Here is a 26,859-nt window from a genome sequence, read left to right as displayed (position 1 = left end):
TTCTGAACATGCAGGTCTCAATGTGCGATTTGAGATGTTTGTTTGGCTGTTCATTCATTCACCACTGATGGTATAGTGTAGTATTTGGCTGTGGACAGATGTGATAAATCCTCGACTATGCTACTTTCCATACCCTACCATTTCTAGGCAGGGATTGGTTGAAAACACATCTGGAGGCATGGGGGCTCGAGGCCAATGATGAAGGTCTGCACTTGCTGTGATTTGTAAACTTAATTTAGAGTTAATACATGTTGTTTTATAATTTGTTATTTGAACAAGTTCAGTTCAATATTCAGTATCAATTCTTAGACTTCGAATCAGACTTCTGCGTATGCAAATAAAAATGCTGAGTAGTAAGAAAACCTGGCCCTCTTCAATACAGAAATGTAATGCAGAATGTCACTGGGACCATTATTTTTACGTTCACTGCAGTCACATTACATCACTGAGCCTACAAATACTTTTCCAGTTTTAAACAAGCATTTGTAAAGCCAACACTCTACGTTTGCATGCTGCCTTAACACATTACAGTGTGACACACAAGAGAGATCCTGCAAGAGTGGACAGACACAGATATTGTTGTAAAGTAGTCAAACATAAAGTTCGATGCAAGCACTCGAGGGGAGGTGGAAGGAAACTCAGAAAGAGACAATAGCATTATATGAGAAACGACTTCTCCACCATGCTGCGCCAAGACATGAATGACAAAATCTCAATGCGGTGGTTGAGAGAGGCTGGTCCCAGAAAGCTAATGGTTTAAAGGAATGGACCCAAAGCCACGTCTATGACTGTTGTTATCATAGCAGTGCTGTGAAAATCCAGTACTAAAATTAGACCACTTAAGAAAAAACTACAATGTAGGTTTCAATAAGACAGAGATTAATAGTTTTTCGAAAAGAACACATACCTCCATGTAAAATAGAGAGTTCAAATATTTCTTTCTCAGTACAAACAGGACAGAGCTCGAACAAAGTAATCCTGACAAAGAAACGTTTCCAAGGTCACAACAGGCACATAGCAGCACCTTGGCATTTGTCATTGCCCGGTTATTCGGCTTATAGAGAACTTTCAAAGCAAAGTTTCAGAAATGTCTGCCCCAACACTAACTTGAACTGGGATGTCACGAAAGTGACCCCAGAGTAGACAGTAAAGTTCCCATTAAATAATTAACCAATACAAACTCAGAAATGTTTGTGATGAATGGCGCGTAGTTGAGTAACCTACTCCGCGACATAACTTGTGATGCGAATGATTTTATTGATTATACATATTGCTTCCCTAATCAGGTTTCGAACGTTATTCGTGGCCGGAGAGAGATGTGATCTCGAAACGTTGGAATGGTCAAAAAGAGTCTTTAATGTTCCAGTGCTAGATCATTGGTGGCAAACTGGTAAGTACAGAATGCATAACTTTTTAAATATGCTGTTCTGTGTGCATTACAAATTATAGTTAAATACCAATTTATTTCTTCTTGTAAGGTTGAATTTGAATTCTCTATGTATTTATCATCTTAATCGTACATTTTATGAGTAATTATGTGATTTATTGCATTTTGAAACACGTTATGTTAAAGCTGCTGTAATTAATCTTTTCAATGTGCCGTTACAAAATGCAGGAAATTTGGCCAATAGCGGTCATTAAAATGGCCAGTATTGATGAAAAAGTAATATAACCATACGCTATTTGTGCAGTGTAATTTGATGAGTCAAGGTGGTTTTTTAAATGAACATAAATCTACAGTAAAAAGAAGAATGTGGCATCTCTTAATTAACTATAAGTATCAAAGTTCAGAATAATGCCGTACTTTAAAGGTCGCCTCTGTTTAAATATGACAGACATTCGCCTAGCGAGTGAGACACAATGGTAATGAGATTTGTGATTCAAATTATGTAGCACTAATAATAATAATGTATGCAAATATGACATGCCAGTCGGCTGGACTTCAACCAAAAAGTACATTGCATTCTGGGATTTAGAAGTGAGTGCAACTCCACCTCTTTAATAAAAAGAAGAAAACAATTAAAGTACTTTCCATCCATCTTCAGAATAAATCATAAGTTATTTTGAAGTTGTGATCAGACTGAAAATTGAGGGTACAGAATGAGGGCCCTTTTGCATTCACATTTATAAAATCAAACAGAGCACTCCATTAACCATAAAAAAGGAAAATGTGCTAGAGAAGAATTACGAAGACATTGAGATACCTAACACAAGAAAGGCACTACGCATTGGCTGCAACCCTGCTTCAATGGTTACGACACCAGCAATCCTTAGTTGACCTGACTTCGGGAGTGTCATGCCATTACATTGTATGGGGCTTATATTTCAAAGGATAGAGTGTTCTGCATATATTCACCACCAAACCTGTAAGAGCTGTGTAAATTAGTAGCACTGAGTACGAGCCTGTAAAACTGTGGCTCTGTTGTGTAAGTTGTGTATGCATGAAATTTCGAAATGCCGACATTTGTATTGTCCTACTCTTCGGAGACATTTTCTGGCATAACCCCTCAACTCTCCAAATATTATGGAGAGGGTGAGGTTTGAAAACTTTGTTTGCTTGCCTAGTGCAATGCTCTGCACTTTAAAACATCACCAGACACCACTGTTCTGAGTTTAAACATTTGCTGTTTTCACTGCTCTCATAAAGACTGCCTTCCTCTGTTCTATCTCACACCATTCTGCATTGATGTCTGTTATTTATATCTAGAGCACAAAGGGGATGTGTTTGGGAGACAGTTCTTTTGTGTGATCTTTCAATTCTGCAAGAGCATCAGTGAGCTAAAATTAAGGGCACAGTGGTCTGAAAGCATATAAATAATCAGTCCACAATGTGTGCCCATTTCAAGGGTGTGTGTGTGTGTGTGTGTGTCAGTGTTTTAAACTCACGGTTGTTGTTTATTGATAAGGTACATACATCTTTTCAGGCTCATAATTTTGGTAATTGGAACATATTGGCAATGATTTGTGGAGCCAATTGGGGACTGAAATAATTGGTCACGGTTGGATTTTTGGAGGATTATTGGTGGACACCTGTTGGGTATAAGCATATCCATTAGGTCCCACACTGATTACACCTATATGTATCAGTTGAAACCATTTATATTCATGAAGTTCAATTGTTTTATTGTGTTAACAATAAAATCCAGTCATATGACACTGTTGCTTTTGGTCAGAAAAGCTTTAAAATGTACTACTCCCACTCTTCAGAGAGATTATCTGTCATAAACCCTACCAAATCGACATAATTCACAACTTCGCTGCTGCCAATAGAAACACTCATGCAGTAGTATTGCATTGTCCATTAATACTTAGCATCAGTTTCGAAGAAATGAGAGAAGCCATAATACTCGAAAGCATGAAGTGCATTTGAAGCTTCAAATAGCCTGTATAAATTTGATGACTACCATAGCAACGGGATCATGATTTCCTACTTCTCAGTGAGGTTGAAAAGGCACTGGGGCAGATATTGCACAAATCTGCTGCTATTGCCCAGGAGGATGGTTTGGAAAAAGTGGAGAACAGAAAAAAGAAGAGGCTAGTTCAAAAACAATTATCTAATCATTAAGAATAGCACCTAACATTGAAAGGAGAATTAAGAGAACAGTGGCGAATGGACTTCATAGCTAGAAATAGAAGCTGATAGTGGTGTGTGATGCTCAGATTCTGTGGCCCATTCAAGTTGTTTCAAAAAGCATCTCCAATTATCATAAAGCTACGAATTCCCTACCAAACTCTTAAACTGCACATATAACAGGAATGGTTATTGCAATTCTTGATAAGGAAGTGTGAGTTATTAAGATAAACTTTATTAAACTTGGCTGTTGGGTGATCAATCATTTTTTGCTTCAGGTTTTTCTTCAGGCATGGTTAGAGAGACACTTTTTTTCTGACCTGACAGTGCCCTGTCCATCTGATGGTATGTGGAGATTTTACCTGCATCCTAGACATTAAACTCGATATTTCTATTCCTTAGACTCAAAGTAAGATTTTGGAACTCATGAAAATAATTTTCCTGAAGGGTTTTTTGAGGTTGGTGGACCTATGTCACGAGTCCTGAGCAATTGATTTTAGTTTCCTAATAGACACCATGTCTGTCAAAGTCTGAATAAAATTACAGGGCTCATTAGCACGATTTTTCAGTTAAGGTTAAAAAGAAAGCATTTTCCATCATTGCATGTTATTTAAACTGGGGGAGAGATCTGACAGGGTTCTTACTTACATGAACAAAAGTCATCAGGCTTACTCTAAGATGACAGCTGTAAGGAATGAGAATGATCGGATTTTAGTAGTTCTGCTATGCTGGACGTATTCCATTCATCATTCTGTGGGATTAATGCTGATGTGGTAGCAGGTACCCTCCCAATAATATGTGGTAATTAGATGGAGACAGACTCTCCGTTTCCGAAGCAAACACGTAGAAAAATTGCTGGATGTCAGGACACCCTATTATTTCTCCGAAAATGAGATAAGGAAGAACAATAAAATCTATATATATGGCATAAACTCACAAAGAGTGCTACTAGGCACTGAATCAAATTTAGAACTCCAGTCACTGTTATGTAAATTAATTTAGACTGGATGTGTTTGTGATTTGAATTTGATATTCGGTGTGATCATGATGCTCAAATGTAATAGGTTATCCAGAGTTTCTCCCAGAAGATAAGATTATGGTTTATTTTGTTTACTTAATAATGTGTTAGTAATTGCCCTTCAAAGACCTGGCTGGCATAATGCAAAAATTATTAATATATATATAGATGAATAGACTACCCACCCGACCAACGCCGGAAACAACAACATCACCCCTTCGCAAGACCTCTGCAACTCCCTCGCCTCCTACTTCCACAACAAGATCGCGGACATACACAACAGCTTCAGCACTCAACTGACGCACGCCACGTCCGAACCACCGCCCCCCACCACCACCCTCCGCGCCTGGACCCCGATCAGCACCGAAGACACCGTCCGCACGATGAACTCCATCCACTCCGGATCTCCGACCGACCCCTGCCCCCACCACGTCTTCAACAAGGCCGACGCTGTCATCGCACCCCACCTGCGGGACATCATCAACACCTCCTTCGACACCGCTACCTTCCCGGAGAGCTGGAAGCACGCCGAACTCAGCGCTCTTCTCAAGAAGCCATCAGCCGACCCCACCGACCTCAAGAACTACCGCCCCATCTCGCTCCTCCCGTTCCCTGCAAAAGTCATCGAGAAGACCGTCAACAAGCAGCTGGTCGCCTTCCTCGAGACGAACGGATCCCTCGACCTCTCACAGTCTGGATTCCGGGCCAACCACAGCACCGAGACCGCCCTGATCGCAGCCACCGATGACATCCGAGCACTGCTTGACAACGGAGAAACAGCAGCCCTCATCCTCCTAGACCTCTCCGCGGCCTTCGACACTGTCTGCCACCGTACACTAGTACAGCGTCTCAGCAACGTCGGAATCCAGGAGAAGGCACTGGAGTGGATCACCTCCTTCCTCGCCGGAAGGACACAGAGAGTCCGCCTCCCCCCGTTCAGATCTGAAGCCACCGAAGTCATCTGCGGCGTTCCCCAAGGCTCCTCGCTCAGCCCAACCCTCTTCAACGTCTACATGAGCCCCCTCGCAGCCATCGCACGCCAGCACAACCTCAACATCATCTCCTATGCCGATGACACCCAGCTGATCCTCTCCCTCACCAACGACCCCGCCACCGCCAGAGCCAACCTTCACGAAGGGATGAAAGAGGTAGCCGAATGGATGAAGAACAGCCGCCTGAAACTGAACTCGGACAAGACGGAAGTCCTCATCCTGGGATCCTCACCCTCCGCCTGGGACGACTCCTGGTGGCCCCCCACCCTAGGCAGCGCACCCAAACCAACAGACCACGCACGCAACCTGGGATTCATCCTGGACTCCTCCCTCTCCATGACCAGACAAGTCAACGCTGTCTCCTCATCGTGCTTCAACATCCTGCGCATGCTACGTAAGATCTTCCGGTGGATCCCCACCGAGACCAGGAAGACGGTCACCCAGGCCCTCGTCACCAGCCGCCTGGACTACGGCAACTCCCTCTACGCCGGAACCACCGCCAAACTACAGAAGAGACTCCAGCGGATCCAGAACGCCTCAGCACGACTCATCCTGGACATCCCCCGTCGCAGCCACATCTCCGGACACCTGAGAGACCTGCACTGGCTCCCGGTCAACAAGAGAATCACCTTCCGTCTCCTCACCCACGCACACAAAGCCCTACACAACCCAGGCCCAGGGTACCTCAACAGCCGCCTCAACTTCTACGCTCCCAAACGCCAGCTCCGATCGACCGGCCACGCCCTCGCCGTCGTCCCCCGCATCCGAAGAGCCACCACAGGGGGACGGTCCTTCTCCTACCTCGCCGCCAAGACATGGAACTCCCTCCCGACCCACTTGCGCCTGACCCAGGACCACCTCACCTTCAGGAAGCAACTCAAGACCTGGCTGTTCGAGCAGTAGCGGACCCCCCTCCACTAGCGCCCTCTGGGTGAGTAGTGCGCTATATAAATGCTAGGCTCTTGTATATATTAGTTATTGTGTTTCAACTGTGTTCATTGCAAGGTATTTAGACACATTCTGTTCTTTCTCCAAAACTACATTGTCCCTTAGTCTGTTTATGAACGTTCCAGAAGATTGAAGTTAAGTTAACCCACTAAGTATAGTGTTTCATATATTGCAATTGTCAATCTCAGGAGATCCGACCTATGCACCGTATAGTATGTATGGCTAAGCAATATGTCTTAATCATGCAAGGCGGATGTCACACCCATCAAATAGGCATATAAATGCCTTTTCATGGTTATGATTGTGACCACTGTAATTTCCCAAATAACTCTTATCTCTAAACTATTATTTAATCTTTACACCGCCGGTTTACCTAAAGAACTGGCAGGAGCAGCCTTGGTCGCCCCAAAATTGGGCGGGATACGTCTACAGATAATGCAATACACTGACGATATCATTATTATGGACCACACAAAAATTGGATTACAAAGATCGCTCATTGCCCTTAACATGTATAATATAAAGAACCATCTTCTGATGAACGAATCAAAAACCAAAGTTATGACCTTCGGGAAATACAAAAAAAAGAAAAATTTGTATTGGCGAGCAGGGGGACTTAATATAGCGACCTGTATCAGCTATAACTATCTAGGAGTTTGGTTCAACGAAAAGGCAAACCAAGCATCTCACCTTAGACATCTAAGGCCCAAGGGCATGCGGATTATACATAGCCTGAGGCGCCTGAACCGTCATTTGCACAGCCCCACAGCTGAGCCAATTCTAAGGGAGCTACGGGCCAAACTACTTCCAGCAGTGTCTTATGGCCATTTGGCCTTCCCTGGAAAAATAAATACATTCTTAGCAAATCTACAAATAAAAGCCTACAAGAAAATATTTTCTGTTCCGCAGCACGCAAGGAGGTCGAGGCTGAGACTTGAGCTGGGCCTGGCAAGCGCAGACCTCCACTGTCTGGGAGACTTAATTAAATTCTATATTCACACTCTACGAGGTCCAGCACAAACCATGAAAGAACAATTGCAAGCTGTGTTCACGGATGAACTTTCTCCTTGGCGCAAACAGTTGCATCTCGCTATTTCCACATTTAAGATCGAAGCCACTACCCTCACTAATCCAACCATCCCCCTGCCAATGTGGAAAAAAACAATAAAAAGCCAAATCACTTTAGTGTCATTCCAGACAGACGTTGCCGGGCTTTCTAAAAACGCACTCTTCACAGCTCTGAATGATTCGTATATCAAGGGGAAATCTCAACCATATTTCAACTATTCTCTTCACTCACAGACTCGCAATAAAATACTGTACATGAGGCTGTTAGCTCTACCAATTTTTGATTTTAATCCGCTGTGGGCCCGGCGGAATGGGCAGCTTACATGCAGACTCTGCAATTATCTATATGAGTCCTGGCTTCACCGGCTATGTTGCTGTCCGCATTTTGCCATAGATCGTCGCCGCCTACTGGCTCCAGTTTTTGGGGAAAAGACATTGAGACACTGCAGGGAAGCATCGGATTTGTGTTTTAGCAATAACTCAGCCCAGGCTCTAGCAAGAGCTGGGAAGTGTGTTAATATTATCTTAACCGCACTGCATAATGCTTAGCATTAAGAAACTGATTAAGACTTTTATATTTTAAAATTTTATATTTCTTTATGTATTGATATGTTTGTATATTATGGTTTTAATTAACTGTATAATAAAAGAACTCTTATCTCTGAATGAGTATCTCCCAAGGCCTTTACATTTCAGATGGGCCATTTCTTGGGTGACTAATTTTGTCTTGGAGAGATAAATTGTAAAAAATTCTGTGGCTGAAGGAGAGAAGTCTAAGGCATACTGCGTTTTAACCAGGGTTCCACAGAACCATTGTTCTGCTGTTCATAGGCAAAAGCAGGCCATGGCTCAGAGTCTCACCCTGAAAGCGTGCTGTGGTTGCAGCATCTAATAAGCAGAACACTACCAGACTTTAAGGTCAGCCATAGCAAAATTTTAACACAGAAATCAAGTTTTAATTAATTTAAGCAATGGAAGGTCAAACAGTTTCTGAAACTATTTTAAGTGTCATTATAGTTTTTTTTCTTGTAGGAGTGGAATCAAGAGCCATATCAAGCTGTGATTGGATTACTTAGGACAGCTGTTGAGGCCTAGCCCACTTATAAAATATACCTTTTAGTCAGAAAGAATGAATGGATGTAATACATTGGATTATTGGTTGAAGGGGCAAGAACCACTTTAAATATAAATCACAATACTTGTCAGGGTGAATCACAAAAGTCACTAAGTAAACCTGTGCACAATCCTCTGGTAGCTTGGCACAAAAGGAGTCATGCTTAAACTATGGGCATTGTGTGAAGTATTTATGAAGCACTCAAACAGTAATTTAGTGAAAACATTGCACAAGAAAACTCACAAACCAAATTAGACAAATAGAATAGATTTTAATAAATAAGATGACTCTAAAACAAAAAAATCCAATCAGTGGGACTGGTGTGATGAGTTTTTAATTTGTATCATGATGGAGTGCATGCTGGATCCAGAACAAGGTTAGTCTATCTGGAAATGTTACCTTCTGCCTTCAATGCGCGGGCGATACGGCACCGCTCAGTGGTACTCTGCGTCACTCTACATTTGATTCGGTGAGGCTGCATGGCTCTGCATCTCTCGATACCGCATCCAGTGAAACCTTCAGTGATGAGCCATGTGGTGCGGTACTGCGGGGCTCTGAGTCACTCTGTCTTGCTCTACTTTGGATCCAGTGAGGCTTCCAGGCGGGAGTTAGCAGCTCTGTACTGCTTGGCGTGGGATCCTGCAACACCTTTGGTAGGGAGTTGATTAGCTCTGCAGGGCTCATCATTGGATCCGGTGAAACCTTCGGTTAAGCAGAGAGAAGTATACTTTGACTCCAGCCAAGGGTCCATGACCTTGAGGATGACATCTGGGGGCAGGATTCACTCCTATTGAGGATAACAGAGGGGACCAGATCAGGGCTTGTTGGTTTGGTCAACTGGGAGACAGATAATGCCTCTGGAACATGTTGTATTTCTGTAGTTCACATGGGAGGTCAGCTAACTGACCCTTGAGTCCCATCTGGGGTCCTGGGTTCAAGGCAATAGTTCCAGTCTTCCTCCAAGCATCAGACAGCAGGTCAGTCCTCCTTCTGAGGATTCATAGGTCCAGAAGCGTTCTGATTTCAGTTTGTGAGCATGTCATTTTCATTCCCAGTTCAAGCTTGTGGGTGGAGGACACACCTTTGTCTAACTCTCAAACTGGTTCCGGTCAGTTCCTCCCTTTCCTCTGGGTTTGGCTTATGCCTGGCTAGTGAAACAATGGCTGGGCCAGGTCTGGTGTCAAGTTCTTTGTCTGGGCCAGGCCAGGCCCTTTTGAATTGTAATCAGGTTCATCCTGCCAGAATGATCCTCACCTTTCCACACATAGGCCCTGTTAGAACTGGGATTCCTGGTTGGCTGAGGTATGTACGCAGGACAGGCAGGAACCATCACTCTAGTCAGGGTAAGCTAGATGCACACTAAAATATATCCTATGCTCACCCTCTGGTAGCGTGGCACAGATCAGTCAGGCATATCCAATGTGTAAAGCCTTTGTGCAACACACTCACGTTGTGATACAATAGAATGAATAGACCGCAAAAAGACTCTACACAGGTTTAGAAAACTAGAGAATATTTATCTGAGTAAAAAAATACCAAAATTATAAACTTCCAATCAGCAGAACTTCAGATATGAATTTTTAAAGATGAAATCCAAAAACAGTGCTTAGGAGAAGTGAAAAGCACTAAACGGTTACTTGACGTTGCTCTAGATCTGGGTAAATCTAAACTTCAGGACAATCGCGATGGAGGGCAGGCTGGCTGCAGGACCCAGGCAGGGCCTGCTGAGAAAGTAACTTTGTATGGAGCAAGCATAAACATCTCAATGTGTTAGTCCAATACACACCGTCGGGTTGATGCATCGAACTTGAGCCTCGCAGTTGGTGTCAAAGAATCTGCGCTGCATTGGAGTCAAGCCTCGCAGTGGCTTCTTCGGATTGGTGCTGTGTTGTTGTTGAAATTCGATGTCGGGACCCATGTTGTTGTCAAATCGGCAATGCGTCAGTATCGCTGGGCACAGAGTTTGTTCTGATCAGTGCAAATGGGTCACTGCGTTAAGTTTTGCAGAAAAACTGCTGCAGAACTCACTTCTGAGGCCCAGGAGGCGGCATCTCAATCATTGGTAGGTCTCACAGAAGGCAGAGTCCAGCAGAACCAGCAGAGTTACAAGAAGTATTTTGTTTCCATGAGACTTCAGGGAAAAGTGAGGGTTAACCACGCCAAGGATGGCAAGTTTAACATGTACCATATCACTCTACATCACTGGACAACACTCCCCTAGTGTAGGCTTATGGGCCGTTGTTTAAAAGGGTCTCTTTCCCAGTAGTACCCTGCTAAAATGAGCAGTCATCAAGCAAATGCCAACAGAGAAATCATCCTGCATTCCCTCCAAAGGTGAAAAGCCAACCAGGAAACCTCTGCCCGATAACCCACCAACCGAAATTGGTCATCAGACGATTGACAAACTGCTGAATGCATCTAGGTAATCCAACTTGGATATACACACGAGGTCCTCAAATGTATTGGAGTTCAATGTAAGGAAACAATCAATGGGAAAAAACACACCACTTATTCTACCAGAAAGGAAAAACATCCCATGGAATCACTCAACAGTGAGACATATGCTTAGAACTCTACAACTGGTTAATTAACGCTTACTAGGAAACCACAAACAAGGAAACAAACACTGAGGTAAACAATCAATAAAGACTTATATGCTAGGAAGCCAACAACCATGGACACATGTTTTGTAAAGGTAGTGGGGATAGGAGCTTCCCTTCTCAGCAATGTTAAAACTTAAGCGAGATATTTCACCAAAAGTTAAACAACCAGGAAACCTGCACCAAGCAAACTGCTAAGAAGAAAGTGTGATCCAGTTTACCCACCAGTGTGGAACAATATCCTGCAAACCCAAAAGTTAAACCAGGAAACTTGCATCAGGTAAACCGCTAAGGAAATGCACTTCAGGTCATCCACAAATGTGGAACCATGCCCTACAAATCCACCAGTGTTGTAATATACCTCCTGGAACTCATCAGTGTGATGCTCACACAAATTGGAATGTAACTCATCATCATAAGTTTTCTGGATCAGAGTGCCATAACTCACTTATTGTCGGGGAGGGAGGTGCAGAACAGATGTCTCAAGAAGTCTCTGATTCAAGTAAAGGTTTGCACCAATTGTCCCTACCTACATCCTTGTTATAAGGAAGGGGGATGGTTAAGGCCTAGGTTGTTTTCTCTAGCTATTCCCTTTGCAGTGAGACTCATGGAAGAGGCCCCTCTGGTGTACCCGCTAGGTCATTCTCCCACTCCAGTGCTGATGATGTCTAATTGAAGTGGGTCCTGATCAAGCAAAACCAAAGGTATGCCCTGGAACATGTTTGGCGGGCACTGGTCCATGAGTTTCCTGAAGGTCACTGGAATAAAAGTGGAATTTCTGCTGCTCGACACCAAGCACCCTACCTTCATAAGACCATGCACTCAACCTTTGGCATCTGGTCGTCCCTTCTTGCAGCAAGGGGAATAAAATTAAATTCATTCCTGACTTCCAAATCACCTTTCACACCCAGTTGTCGTCAGTGGTCCACCACTAACTCTGGCTTTTCTGACACTATGTTTCCCAAAGGCCACCTCTGAGAAGTGGTACACCTTCAATTCCGGGCTAAGGTATCTAACTGAACCCTGGAAAGCCAGCCTCCCACCTCTAAGTGATCAAGAACAATTCTACAGGACTGGTAGATAAAATCTGAAATCTTTGATCTAGCTTCTCTATAACTCCTAAGCCACCTCTCAAATACCCCAACAACAAATTACAACACCACAACCCTTGATATGTCATATGCTCCTCTGACAAAAGCCACCATCAGGTCCCATGAATCCACTGCAAGAGGCCAGCATGTGCAGGTCTGGAACGTTTACCATAGAATACGCTCTAGGTTAACATCTTCAACAGCTTCATTGCAAAGCTGCCCACCTCGAAAAAAAACAATCGGAAAGTCAACCATTAGGCATCCAAGCCAACCATCTTTTAACCAGGCAATTCCACCCTGTCAACACAATGTTAACAATCTCTCAACAAAACCATCCACGATGCAACAAGGCCAATGTCCTCACAGCAGGGCCTGCCATCTCACAACAATGACATGGACCACACTGCAAAGCCAATCACCATGCTGCAAAGATAACCCCCTTACAACAATGTTCACACCCACTCACTAAAACCAAGCACCTTATTCTCAGACAAAACCTTAAAGCTTGTTTTCTGACTCATCTTTTCCAATCACATCTGCAAGAGTATATTGAGGTAGTGCTATTCGATATCAGAGTTTTCAAGCATTCATCTATTGCCTGCTGATCCAGCGCTGCTCTAAAACAAACCTCCAAACCATAACTTATATCCTAGAAGCTATCACACTTTACTCGTCGGTGGGGCCCATAACACCGCGAGTCACTCATTCACACAAATCACCCTGCTCCCAAGATCAGTGAGATAACCAGAGGATGAGCTGCTGGAATAGCGGAGTGTCCTACTTCATCTATTTAATCTAAATTCTATACATTATATACATCTGCAGTTCATTAGATCTTACCATGGTTTAATTATCGAGAAAACATTAAGACACCCCACTGTTTAGTCAATGGATCAGCTAGTAAAAGTTAACTAATGGACAACAAGACCAGCTTAATTCTCCACTTATTTAATTTTCATTTAAAATTACTAAATCTCCTAGCATGACCTTATTTGATTAAACCCTTAGTTCAAATTCTATAAACATTTTATTAATTCACCTAAAGAAAGAGAAATTTAAATACAAACAGTTTACATTTATTAGCAGAATAGTTTAGAAAAATAAGTCAAAGACATATTACCAATCTTCTTCAGCAAAAGAAATCAGAGTTAAAGCGGAAAAATTCCCAAAAACAGCCTTTCTGTTGTATTTTGTAAATAGGCAATACATTGCTTTATGTTGGTTTGAGTTATTCATTGAATGATGGTAATGGTTTACTTAAACAATATTTGAAATCTTGGGAGTGAAATTAATTTTGGATTGAGTTTTCAAACAGTGTTTGAATTAAAAATGATTCTTGTTCATCTCATACAAAAATGTATGTATTCTGATTCTGATTTTTGAAGGTTTACATTCAGAGAGGCATTTTTGTCTTTAGCTATGCTTCACATAGGTTGTGGTTTGCCACAGCCTTGTGTTCTTATTTTCATGACAGTGGGGACGTAGGGCTACATCCCTTCACGTGAATGCACGCATAAAATAGTTTAAGATAGGAGAAACTCATTTAAAATTAGGACTGAAGCAGTATTATTACTGGTGTGCAGGCCCGCTCTTTGAATTTACACCATCTACAAACATTACATAATCAGATCCAGGCAATGGCTCATCTTTAATGCCAGGTCTTGGTTTGGTACAATACTCTAGAACAACCAGACACTTATGAGCAACTTCATTTCACCGCTCCACATCCATGGCATCAGGTAACAGAGTGGATGGATTCACATTTACACATCGTGCTATTGTCACATTATCTGCACCCAGAATTACCTTTTCATACTTCGTCATCCTGTTATTGGTAAGGAACTGTGTTTTGGTCCTAGTGAGGAGAATTTCCACTGAATGAGGTACATATACCTTCAGCGGGAATCCCATCACTATACCTTCACTCTGTTCCAAACTCACACTTGTAGCAGCTACTGCTTTCAGACATCCTGGCAATGCCCTAGCAACTGGATCCAAAACCGCTGAGAAATATGCAATTGGCTTTCTCAATTTCCCATGTCTCTGAATTAGAACTGATAATGCACATCCCTCTCGTTCGCTGCAATACAGTTCAAACTCTTTTTCATAATCAGGCATACCCAATGCTGGTGCTTCACACAGGCTGGTTTTCAGTCGTTCAAAAGCCTCAATTTCTGCCTTGTTTAGCACTTTGGGGTCTTTTACATCTGCTCTTGTCAGTCTCTGCAATGGCTTGGCTATCAGGGAGAATCCACTAATCCACTGTCGGCAGTAACCTACCATTCCTAAGAACGCTCTCACTTGTTTCTGTATTACAGGAGGTTTCATTCCCTGTATCATTTTGATCCTTTCTACGGTAACTTGTCTGACTCCTTGGGCAATCTTGTGAACTAGATACTGTACCTCTCTCTGACAGAACTGTAACTTTGATGGTGACACCGTATGTCCTCCTTCTGCCAAATGATTCAGTAATGCAATGGTATCTGAAACACATGCATCCTTGGTTCTTGATGCCACCAAAAGGTCATCAATATACTGAACCAATACGGAATTTACAGGCATGTTCAAACTCTCCAATGATTTATTTGACAACTGATTAAAGAGGGAGGGACTCTCAGTATACCCCTGAGAAATTCGGCACCATGCCAAAATACAGTCTCCAAACCGGAAAGCAAATATTGGCTGGCTCTCAGGGGTAATGGAACCGTAAAGAACGCATTACATAGATCAATGACTGTATACCATTCTGCATCATCTGGAATTTAGTACAGGATCACTGCTGGATTTGGCACAACAGGACAGCATGGGACAATAATTGTATTACCTCTTCGTAAATCCTCCACTATCCTAAATGTTCCATTAGGCTTTTTCAATCCCATTATAGGAGAATTACATGGACTGCTTATTATTTCTCCCAAAATTCCCTGTTCAATCATTTTGTGTATCACATGAGTTATTCCTTCAATTATTTCTGCTGTCAATTGGTACTGAGGAATATTTGGGTAACTTTCTCCCTCTTTTACAGAAACTTTCACAGCATCCACACCTTCCATTAATCCAATATCTTCTCCTTTGAAATCCCACACCTTTTCCTTGACTTGTCTCTTTTAATTCACCAGGTATCTTTTCTTTATCAAATACAGGAAACATGCTACTTTGTTCTGAATCTATCAGTGATGGGGTCATTTTATACAATCTATATTCATCTGGAGTTTGGAGTTAAATGCCATCTGGTGAACAGTAAATGGCACAGTTCATTTTGCACAGTATGTCCCTTCCAAGAAGATTAACAAGACTACTACACACTACAAATCGATGCATATCTTTAAAATTGCCAATTTCCACTTCAACTGATTCTGTCAAGGATGTTTTAATCTGTCTATTCGCTACAACTACCACTTGGATGCTATCTCCTGAGAGAGGAAGATTTTGAACTTCTACTGATCTAACAGTCGAACCGGTAGCACCTGTGTCCACTAGGAAAGTCACATTTACATCATTCACCTTTCCATTCACAAAAGGACCAGATTGATCTACCACAGCCAATACTGTGGACTCACATTCACTCTAGGTGATCTTGTTATCTGTTCTCCTCCGAAGAATCCTGTCTCTCCACTGTATTTCTGTAGATTTACACTGTATGGAAGTGGTGGTTGAGGCACCTGACTCTGTAGGGTAACTACCTGTTGCTGTGGCGATGACTGCTGAATTACCTCATTCTGCACCTGTGGAGTCAATGATGTATTTTCAGGATTAACTCTCAGTGGCAACTTACACTTGTTCTTCCAATGCCCTAACCTGCAGCAATTGTGACATGGAAACTTTTTCTTCGCCTCTTCTAGATTACCCATTCCTTTTCCTTTATTTAGGTTTCCTTTCATCTTCACTTGACCTCCATCATGACTTTTGTTCTCCAATTGAGCTACTTGATGTTCAGCCACTTTCACTTGTGCCCACATGGCTTTCTCTTTAAGCTTTCTTTGCTTAACGTCAATCTCATCACTACAATATGTTGCATTCCTCAACACTTCGTCAACAGAACATGACTGCCAACCCATCAAGTTATGGTTGATCATATCCCCCATCTCTGGTCTTAGTCCAAAAACAAAACGATACACAAAATGACTCATGTCTTTCTCGCTCAATTCCTCATATCCAATGTACTGCTTAAATACCAACAATAATCTTTCATAAAATGAGTGTACTGATTCTTTGGGTTCTTGCAATGTCCTGTCAATCTTTACCCAATCTGTTTCTTTTGGAGGGATTTTATTCTTTAAGAACATTATCACCTGTTCATATTTCCGCATTACCTCAGGTCCTGGAGCACCTGTTCTAGTATCTCTTGTATACTTGGCTTTCGGCCAATCCACAGAAGTCTTAAATTCAGACCATAAATCTGCTGGTAGTACTATGTCAAACAACCCATCCAAATCTTCCCATAACACTTTTGAGACTTTTACAAATCGATCCACTTGTCGGTATCATTCCACTGGTTTCTCTCGTAACCTAGGGAAATCATTTGTAAATGACAATATATCCTGTCTAGTCCAAGGAACATGCACATACCCTCCTCCCAGTATTTCTCTCATAGGGAATTCATTCGCTACCGACTTTTTTTCTCTAACTGGAAATGCTAATGACGTTTTGTCATTGATTTCTTCCCTTTTCTTTGCCCATTTACTCTTCCACCGTTCCACATCTCCCCACTTCCTCAACAACACAATTAATTATTTTATCTGAGTTCATCTTCTGGCAGAATTCATATTGTCAATATCATTTACAGTAAAGTCTACTCTGTAAGGCTTTTGTAACATTTTAATCTTTGCAAAGTCTATATTAAGTTCATTTGCCAGTCCTTCTAGTCGGTCATGCAGATTTTCAGCTCTCCATGTAATGCTTTTGCACATGAACATTAATTCATAATCTTGGTTTGCTTTTAACCTATCTGTTCCAATTGTTCCAATTATTAATTCTTCCATGTCTAACACTTTAGGTTCTTGATCCTTTAATTTCAACGTTTTAAGCCAATCACTTAATTCTTTTTCTGTCGGTCATACAGGGGTTTGTGATAAATCAATTTTCTCTATACTTCTTTCGGTTGTTGCAGAATCCAACTCCACACCCGTTGGAAACTTATATGGAAGACTTTGATTAAAGGTCATATCAGGCGGTGTCATCTGACTAGCATGTCTAACTTCAGACAAATCTGGGTAAACCTTTTGTAAACTTTGGTTCAAAGGGATAGTTAACGATGGTTCTTTTATTTTCTTATTTTCGAACACCGGAATCACAGGACCTATTGTTACTGGGACGGTCACAGCTTCTATATTCTCAGTGAGTTCCTGTATCTTTTCAGTCAATTCATTAGGAGATTGCACATATTCGGATGTCCTTGGGTTTCCTTCAAACCTCCTTTCTGCTCTATCAATACTCCCTCTAATTTCACAATTTTGTCTTGGAGTAAAAGGAAGTCTAGTTTCCATTAATGGGGCATTAGAATCATATCTCAATTCCTCCCTCTCTGTACTGTCTTTATTTTCAGAAAATCGTTTTGGTGTACAAGTAAATCTGGTTTCCACTGGCGGAGCATTTGGAGTCACTGTTACAGGACTCGGTTGATATGGAGGGGGTCTCCTATTTAATATCTCCTCCAGTCCCTAATACTCTGTCTCACAATCCCCATAACTCTTTCTTTCTGGTTCCACATTATTTCTCTTTTCTGTACACTTCCGTCCTACCATTTCATCAACTGTTCTTACCGGATACATTCCATCACACATATCAGCATTTCTCTATCTTCGCATTCTACTCTCATGAGTCGTTCCCCATAAACCTCGAAATCTACCTCTAGGTCCTCTGAACTCCTCAAATCTTTCTTTCTCCAATGCATGCATCTCATCTTCCCACTCGGTCAATGCCTCAAATTGAGTTGGTCTAGGTCTTGGTTCAAGCTTAGTCATTTTTACTCTCAAATTCCGTAATACAGCAGTGCTAAAAGAGCCTACTTCTGGAAATGCCAATACTCCATCATTCTTAGTATATCTTGCCCAATTCTCAAACCATATGCAGGTATGATAGCCATATTTTGTCATCATGTACGATGCAGGCGTTTTAGGTGGAGGAAGCAATTTTCGCTCTTTTGTCACTATTCCCTTGTCCTTCTTAAACACGATCTTTAATTTCTTAAACCATGTAGGTTTTTCTTTTTCTTCTCCATAATAGAACTCCATTTTTCAGATCGTTTCCTGACTTTCAAACAATTGCACTGCTTTGCTGCACCAACCTATCACAGCCCGGTTCACACTAACGTACAAATCAGAACAGAATACGTTCCGATCGCTTTCAACCAATGCTTAGACAGTTTTTGCTAGCGCACCAATCAGTGCTCACTCCATTCTAGTCATGTGGACCAATCCCAGCGCGACACTTCTAACTTCAGCCCTGCTTCGGTTTCTGCAGCTTCGGCTGACCCCTCCTTTACAGAATTTATCGACACACTATATTTACACCTTTATACACTAAAATCAGTTAGTAACAACACAAAACATTTCCATTCTTCTGTTTCGCTAAAACCAAAGTGATAGTTTTCTTAAACTCACAAGAATTCTGTATTACCAGTAGACAGCGCTTACTTCTTTTCTACCACAGAATTTTACTTTTGCCGATAAAGTAGCACTTCCCTCTACCTTACCCTTCTCTCAAGCTCCGGTAACAACTCTGCTACTCTCTTAGAGCTAAGTTTCAATCAGAGTAAATTTGACTCCTGTACTTCGAGCCAAGATTTTACAAGTGTCCTTCGCTATACATTCACCACTTTTACATGTAAAATGTCCCTAATTTGTAACACACAACAATGTTACCACTTTGAAACAGACTATGTAATGTGCAACTTACTTGCCACACTTTCCTCTTCCTAGGCAGAGTAACCAGCTTCCCACTTCCCAGAAGCCTCACAATTCCGGCTACACATAACGTAATACAGACTCAACATATAATGTTAGTCATAATTTCTGTACATCAACACTCTATATACAATACCCTGCTAAATCTATTCATTAACTGTCCAGGTTATCCTATAGCAACCAGACTCCTGCTACCAAGAAAAACTGATCCAGCGCTGCTCTAAAACAAACCTTCAAACCATCACTTAAATCCTAGGAGCTACAACACTTTACTCGTCGGTTGGGCCCATAACACCGCGAGTCACTCATTCACACAAATCACCCTGCTCTCAAGATCAGTGAGATAACCAGAGGAATAGCTGCTGGAATAGCGGAGTGTCCTACTTCATCTATTTAATCTAAATTCTATACATTCTATACATCTGCAGTTCATTAGATCTTACCATGGTTAAATTCTCTAGAAAACATTAAGACACCCCACTGTTTGGTCAATGGATCAGCTAGTAAAAGTTAACTAACGAACAACAAGACCAGCTTAATTCTTCATTTATTTAATTTTGATTTAAAATTTCTAAATTTCCTAGCATGACCTTATTTTATTAAACCCTTAGTGCAAATTCTATTAAACATTTTATTAATTCACCTAAAGAAAGAGAAATTTAAATTCAAACAATTTACATTTATTAGCAGAACAGTTTAGAAAAATAAGTAAAAGACATATTACCAATCTTCTTCGGCAATAGAAATCAGGGTTAAAGCGGAAAAGTTCCCAAAAACAGCCTCTCTATTCTTTCTAGATGTTCACCTCTCATAAGGACTCCGTCCTCATCAAAAGTTAAAGTCACGAAAAATTCAGTCTTTGCACCAAGGAAAATCGATCAGTCCGACAGCATGTCGTGGTGCGAAAAGTAGTTCAAAAGCAAGCTTTTTTCTCTCCTACAAACAACCTCTTTTATACCCTTTTTCCCTATCTAACTAAAATTTGAAATTTTTAGGGTCCGCATTCAATTCTCATTGGTCTATTCAAGGGGTGGATGAGGATAATTTCATCTCCTCATTGTCCATATTTTCACTTAGTCATAGCTCCAAATACAATAAGGTTCCGATTATTCATTATTACATTCTTTCACCCTTGTCCTTTAACTTGTCACTTTCATATATTTCCCCAGGCTCACGACACGGACATCTTAACTTGGCACCATTCTGCTCTTCAGGCCACTCTGACCTTGACACCAGCCACACAGGCACAGGCTGTTTGCACATCTCTCGAGCAAAGTCGCGCATGTGTAGAAAAATGGTCTCTTGGAGTCTGACAAACCCTCCATGTTTTACTAGGCCGCATGGGCCATAACGGGAACTGTCATAGAAACAAACACAAATAAACTTTAATTTTCGAAATAAAACCCTTCTGTTTACCTCCCCCCCATTCTACGTTTACCCTGTTAGTGGTTACCTAGCTTTCAGGCCACACATATGCGTTGTTTTCTTACCATTCTCCATCATTTCTGCCACATTTAGACATCTAGGAAGCATTCATGAATAGCATTTCATTAGATTATAGCATTTCCGCACTATATTAGTAAGACAGTTTCAAATAATTAATGGATTACGGTTTGCAACACAAGCATATTAGTATCCCACGTGTATTTGTGTTTGTGCTTTGTTGGACAGGCCACATGAAGGGCTCGCTCCCTCCCCGCAGGACAGGGCCCGGGCCACCGTCAGCACCATTGCCCGGCCCAGCCGCCATCTTGGACACGGCACCACGCGGCCGTGTGGCCTCAGCCCGACCCCAACCCTGGGCCTGGCCAGGCCCCGACATCCCGGCACCACCCTCCACCCAGGAGGTGAACGGCCCACTTGGCAGGTCAATGGGAGTACGAAGTGTCGATGGCTCTCCCCCGCCAGGTGCCGAGCACCCCCAGCCTCCTCGGGCGCTGGCTCCACCCCCCTGCTGGGTGTCTGGACTCCCTCATCCCAGACCTCCCGACCTCCAAGAGCGAGGGTCCGGACATCAAAGGGCGCCAGACCTATAACTGAGGCAGCCCCAGGACAGGAAGGCAGTTGTATCCTGGAGTCGAGAGACACCGCGACGAACTCATCCTTGACGGACTGTTGGCGCTGCCACAGCCCTGCCTAGTGAACTATTGTCCTGCCTGCTGGCGCTGCCGCGGCCCTCTGCAACCTTCATCCTCGTGGGACCTGCTGGCGCTGCCGCGGCCCTCTGCAACCTTCATCCTCGTGGGACCTGCTGGCGCTGCCGCGGCCCTCTGCAACCTTCATCCTCGTGGGACCTGCTGGCGCTGCCGCGGCCCTCTGCAACCTGCATTCTCGTGGGACCTGCTGGCGCTGCCGCGGCCCGTTGTAACCTTCATCCTCGTGGGACCTGCTGGCGCTGCCGCGGCCCGTTGCAACCTGCATTCTCGTGGGACCTGCTGGCGCTGCCGCGGCCCGTTGTAACCTTCATCCTCGTTGGGACCTGCTGGCGCTGCCGCGGCCCGTGCCACCTACGACCTCTTCGGGACCTGCCGGCGCTGCCGCGGTCTGACCCATCCGAACACCGAGCTCGAGGATTGTGAGCTATCACCGTTACACACCCGTACCCGTGGGTACCAAGACTGTCCCGCTACCCCCTTCCCTTACTAGAGACTAGAATTGAGAGGATCATCGTGTCCTGATCGCCCTGTATCGTACCACTCTACTACCCGAAGTGCCTATAAAAGGTGTTACCATAAGCTTTGTGTGGTGTCCATCTGTGGGGGGGAAGTTACCTGTCTGTGCGATCACTGTGCTCGGCCGACCCTCCAGGTCCCCGTCTAACATGCTTTCTATTCTACGTTGGTTAATTTTACATATTACAGTTATGGTAAAGAGACTTTACATATTACAGTTATGGTAAAGAAACTTTACGAGGGGTATAAAAAAAATTGTGTTTTTCACCCCGGCTCCATCACTGCTCATCCTCTAAGTACCTTCCTCTGCACAACTGCTCTCACTCCCTCGTTCCCAGCTATCAGACTTCACCAACACTACAGTGAGAGAGATACAAGTGAAGGTAAATCCGAAAAAAAGCCAGGCCGAATGAAAAGGCTAATTGGTCAAACTTAATGTTAATCAATGAACATAAAGAAATCATGAAGTCAGGTTGAGTGGACTGAGTCGATTCTTCACAAAACAATTGCAGGTGGCATTCTGCAGTAACAATGACACTGGTTATAACGAGAGACATGAGGGAAATGATGTAGGAGATGCAACCTTAAAGAGTGCTTGAAATATCTGTGAGCCAATGGGACTCCTCTATTAATAGAACATAGGCCCCTAGGGGCAATGTGTAGTATGGAATCAGATTAACAAACCAGTAGAGTGTGAGGTACATGAGAATGAGCCCAAACCTGGTACTGCATGCTGAGAATCCTGCCCGTGCACTGCATGGTGAAGGAGGGTATTGTGAGGTGAGGGACACCTCGTCTGAAGACAGAGTATGTTTCCAGGAGCTTTGTATGTTATTGAGATATCTGTATCAATGCAGTAGAAGGGTGAAGGCTGGTACTGGACAATGAGGTTCAAGTCTGTGCCTGCATGCTGGGAACCCACGTCTGGCAGTGCATGGTGAGGTCCCTGAGCAGACACTGCAGGGCAAGGACACTGTTTATAATCCTCTATGCAGAAGGCAGTGATGGCACACCCTGGTGATTGTTAGTGCTGTGCGAAAAGGGCTCAGTGCTGTCAATGCATGCCTGAGGTCTTCTCAAGTGGCTGTGGCAGTGCACCATTCGCTGGTGGGGTCTGTGGAGAGCAGACAGGGCCAGTCTCATTGCCTCTTCATTTGTATGGTTGTGTGGGCAGTTTTCATCAGCCTATCTACTGAAAAGCAGAGAGCCTGAAAGAAGACTTATATGCCTCCAAGTAACCCCCCAGCCCAAGCAGCTATCAAATGAGCACAGGCAAGCTGTGTGGAGAACACTAGGATTGGCTGGGCTGTTTAAAAGCCAGTCCTAGGTCACCTCACACAGTGTGGCAATTAAATGATGTATACCGCCATTTTATTGACTGTAGTGCTGGAAATGGAAATAAATAATTCCGGGATCCGATAAATTCGGGGTTGCGGTGTGGCTACAGGAATGAGTTATGAGGGGTAGAATCATGAAAAGCGGAGTCTGATAGTCAACTTCTACATTTATGGAAATCTCTGCTGCAATGCAACAAGGACAAGTGTGACAATAAATCTCTTCTGGATTACTTTATTGCCAACAATCTGGGTGTATTTTAAAATATCTTACCAAGATAAGGCATCTACTGTAGAGTTCTTTGTGTGTCTACCAATTTTTAGGGGCTAATAATGTTAAGATAACTCGGGAGGTTGATGGACCTGGTGGCAAAATCTGTGTTTTGTCTAATCACAGTTTGTAAAGTAGCACTGAGGGTTAATGTACCTGCTACAAACCACAATGGATACCATGCAGATCACAGATTTATATTTTAAATGGATAGCTCAGCAAGTTACTTCTTTTGTCATATTGATCCCTTTGTTGCTTCGTTTGATAGGTTATAATCCTTCTAATATAGCACACTGAACTATGAAGAGGCATCAAGAAGCTGTATACAAACTGCAATTATTTTTATAAGGTTTCTTGAAAGGGTTCCTTTTGATAGTAATAAGGTATTATTAGTACAAACAACACCTAACAATTTTTTACTTTTTAAATCCTGACTTTGTGTTTATCAAGGCAAGCACACTTACTGAGGCCTGGGCAAAATGTATTACATTTACATAATTTCGGGTATTTTATGTTACACTTGTTATGTGAAATTGCTAAAATTATGCCATTATGCCACTATGCGTAATTTGGAGCCATTCATTGTAAACATTTACAGATGCACAGGAACTGCAGAACACGAGCAGTTGTTGTTCATGGTGTTCTTGTTTAGATGCATCCTCATGCCAAACCGTGTTGGAAGGTGCATTTTTCCTTAAACTGCAGTGTAAAATTACAGATTTCCTTTTCACATTATTAAGTGTAAGTTCTTGCAATTGTGCCGTAGTTTTGCGTAACTGCTTGAAAGCAAATTACAGGAATTTTGCATGCCCATACTTTTAATATATAATGCCTACCAGTATGGATGAAATGCGACTCCTACATCGCATAACGCTCATTGTGATATGTAACATTTCTTGTACATTGGTTTACACACATATTTGATTTATATGTGTGTGTGTTTGTGAGAGAGAGATAAAGCGATCTGACACCGTACATTGGGATGAGTAGCGCAGTAAAATAAATGACCAATGTCAAAAACCTGCCTTTAAATCATAGTGTCTCTTATGCCTTTGTGATGTGATAACTGTAGTGTCATTCCATAAATCACAGGAAGCAAGATGTAGTTCAATTGGTTTATTCGGAGAGAAGGAAGTCAACATCTGCTCATTAACTCAGCTCTCTCCAACTGTCCTCCCAACTGTCATCACCTTCACAGTTTCTTGAATCCTTCTTCCATAGTAACCATTGTCAATGGTATCTGACCACTTCAGATACTGTGGAAATTAGCCTTTTTAGGGGCCCACTGGTGCAGGTGGTTCACCCTTATCTATCAGCTGGTTCTTAAACCAACAAATAAGAGATTGGCACGGAAGCTGTAATATCAAACAAATAGATTTATTAACCTCTCATGAGTGGCACTACATCTATACAACACCCTCGGGCAGAGGTGTGGCGCCGCGACCAGGGTGACTGACGCTGGAATCTGGGGCTCACGGTTCGATCCCCGGCACCGGGGGCAGGTCAGCCGAGCATCATGTGACTCTAGGCAATAACTTGCTTAATCTCCCCAATGGCCCCCAGCGCCGGGATGCCTTCGGGTAGCTAAAACAGCAGTACCCTCGCACACAACAATCACGGTATTTCGACAGTGGTTACGTGATTAACAACATTCAATGCATAGAGCCACATTAAGACAATTGTAATCCTGTTCAGTTTCTTAGGAAATGGATATATGGTGAACGAAAGTATGGTTATCTTCTCGTGGTAGTTAACTCACGGTTTCTGAGTTCGTGAGCACACCGATTACAAAGTGCTGCGTCGGCAGTGCTTAATGAGTGTGGACATCAAGCCAAAACCGGGAGGGGATACAGAGTATAGGTTCCGGTTCCCGTGGGTGCAACTCGAATCCGGAAATATGAAGGACGCGGTATCCCTCCTCCTTTAGTTCCTGGTCGTCGTTTTCCAAAATACGGACCGTATTTTGGAAAACTGCGACCGGGAACTAAAGGAGGAGGGATACCGCGTCCTTGATATTTCCGGATTCGAGTTGCCCCCACGCGAACCGACGCAGCACTTTGTAATTGGTGTGCTCACGAACTCAGAAACCGTGAGTTCACCATTCCCATTACGGAAGATACCACCACACCTGGGACTTCCGTAGACGCTCGATTAATTTCTTCTTCTCCCTCCTCACGTCACACGTACCCGTCTGTGACGGGCAGGATTACAAATTCGACACGCTATCAGACTTTTTAGACACATCACTCCAGACCTATGAGACTTGAGGTCGTGTCTTAAGCCCTGAGGAGTCGCAGTGATTTGTTCCCACGCGACGAAACACGTGTAAGCTGGTTGTGGAAACAATAAACCTATATCCATTTCCTTAGAAACTGAACAGGATTGCAATTGTCTTAATGTGGCTCTATGCATTGAATCATGTTAATCACGTAACCACTGTCGAAATACCGTGATTGTTGGGTGCGAGGGTACTGCTGTTTTACATTGTTTTGTAGGTTTGGTGACTGACCTTCTTTGGAACGGTTAAGGGGTCTTATCCGCTCGCCCTTCCGTACCACACCAGAACATAGCTTTTAGTACACTTCAACATTCACACCAGGTAGTGCGCCCAACCTTTTTCTGAAACACTAAAAACCCCACTTGTTGTATTGCCTTCGGGTAGCTGTTTGCGCTTTACAAATATTGGATTTACATTTTATATTTACTGTTTGAGGTACTCCAAGGAATACAGAAGCCATGGGCCTTATATACCCATTTGTTGCATAGTCAGCATGTAGACTCGAAGGGGAGGTACTGGCACACACAGGAATAGTTATTGACTAACATGGGCATACAAATATGTCTTGGTCAGCAAAGTGGGAGGGAAGACATTTCTGTTTACATTAGTTAAAACAGCCTGACAGTTACACTCTAAAACAGGTGCATTCTAGAAGCTACAGGCTTTTCTGAGCTTGTGCTGTGCTCTGGCTCAGTACTGAAAGAGTTAACTATAGTTGATGACTCAAGCAGAATAGAAAAGCAGGCAACAGTGAAGATGGAAGAAGCACATGGCTAACACATGGCTAACTAAAATGGATGCCACAAACAAAATGGCTTCAGCTTATGCTAACAGGAATTTTTGCGATTTCCACAATACCATACAGATACCACACATCTTCTCCGTTTACACAATAAATGTTACAAAATAACGGCATTGCTGTACAATACTCTTCCTCTGAGAGTAGTGGTCGACTTCCCACTCTGTGTAATGGCCAACTTGTTTATTTCAAGTCGAT

General features: G+C 42.9%; 1 protein-coding gene across 2 annotated transcripts in view; it reads left to right on the top strand.

Annotated features, from left to right (window-relative positions):
* ACSS3 (acyl-CoA synthetase short chain family member 3) overlaps window positions 1-26,859 on the top strand; it is a 1,350,383-nt gene that overhangs the window by 858,790 nt on the left and 464,734 nt on the right. For both annotated transcript variants that reach the window (XM_078674232.1, XM_078674231.1), the window contains exon 9: window positions 1,287-1,390. In XM_078674232.1, coding sequence (XP_078530358.1) covers window positions 1,287-1,390 — 104 coding nt within the window. The remainder of the gene's footprint in view (window positions 1-1,286; window positions 1,391-26,859) is intronic.

The sequence above is a fragment of the Lissotriton helveticus genome, chromosome 1_1 (genome assembly GCF_964261635.1).
Source record: "Lissotriton helveticus chromosome 1_1, aLisHel1.1, whole genome shotgun sequence".
In the NCBI taxonomy this organism is placed as follows: domain Eukaryota; kingdom Metazoa; phylum Chordata; class Amphibia; order Caudata; family Salamandridae; genus Lissotriton; species Lissotriton helveticus.
This window is presented reverse-complemented; position numbering and strand designations above follow the sequence as displayed.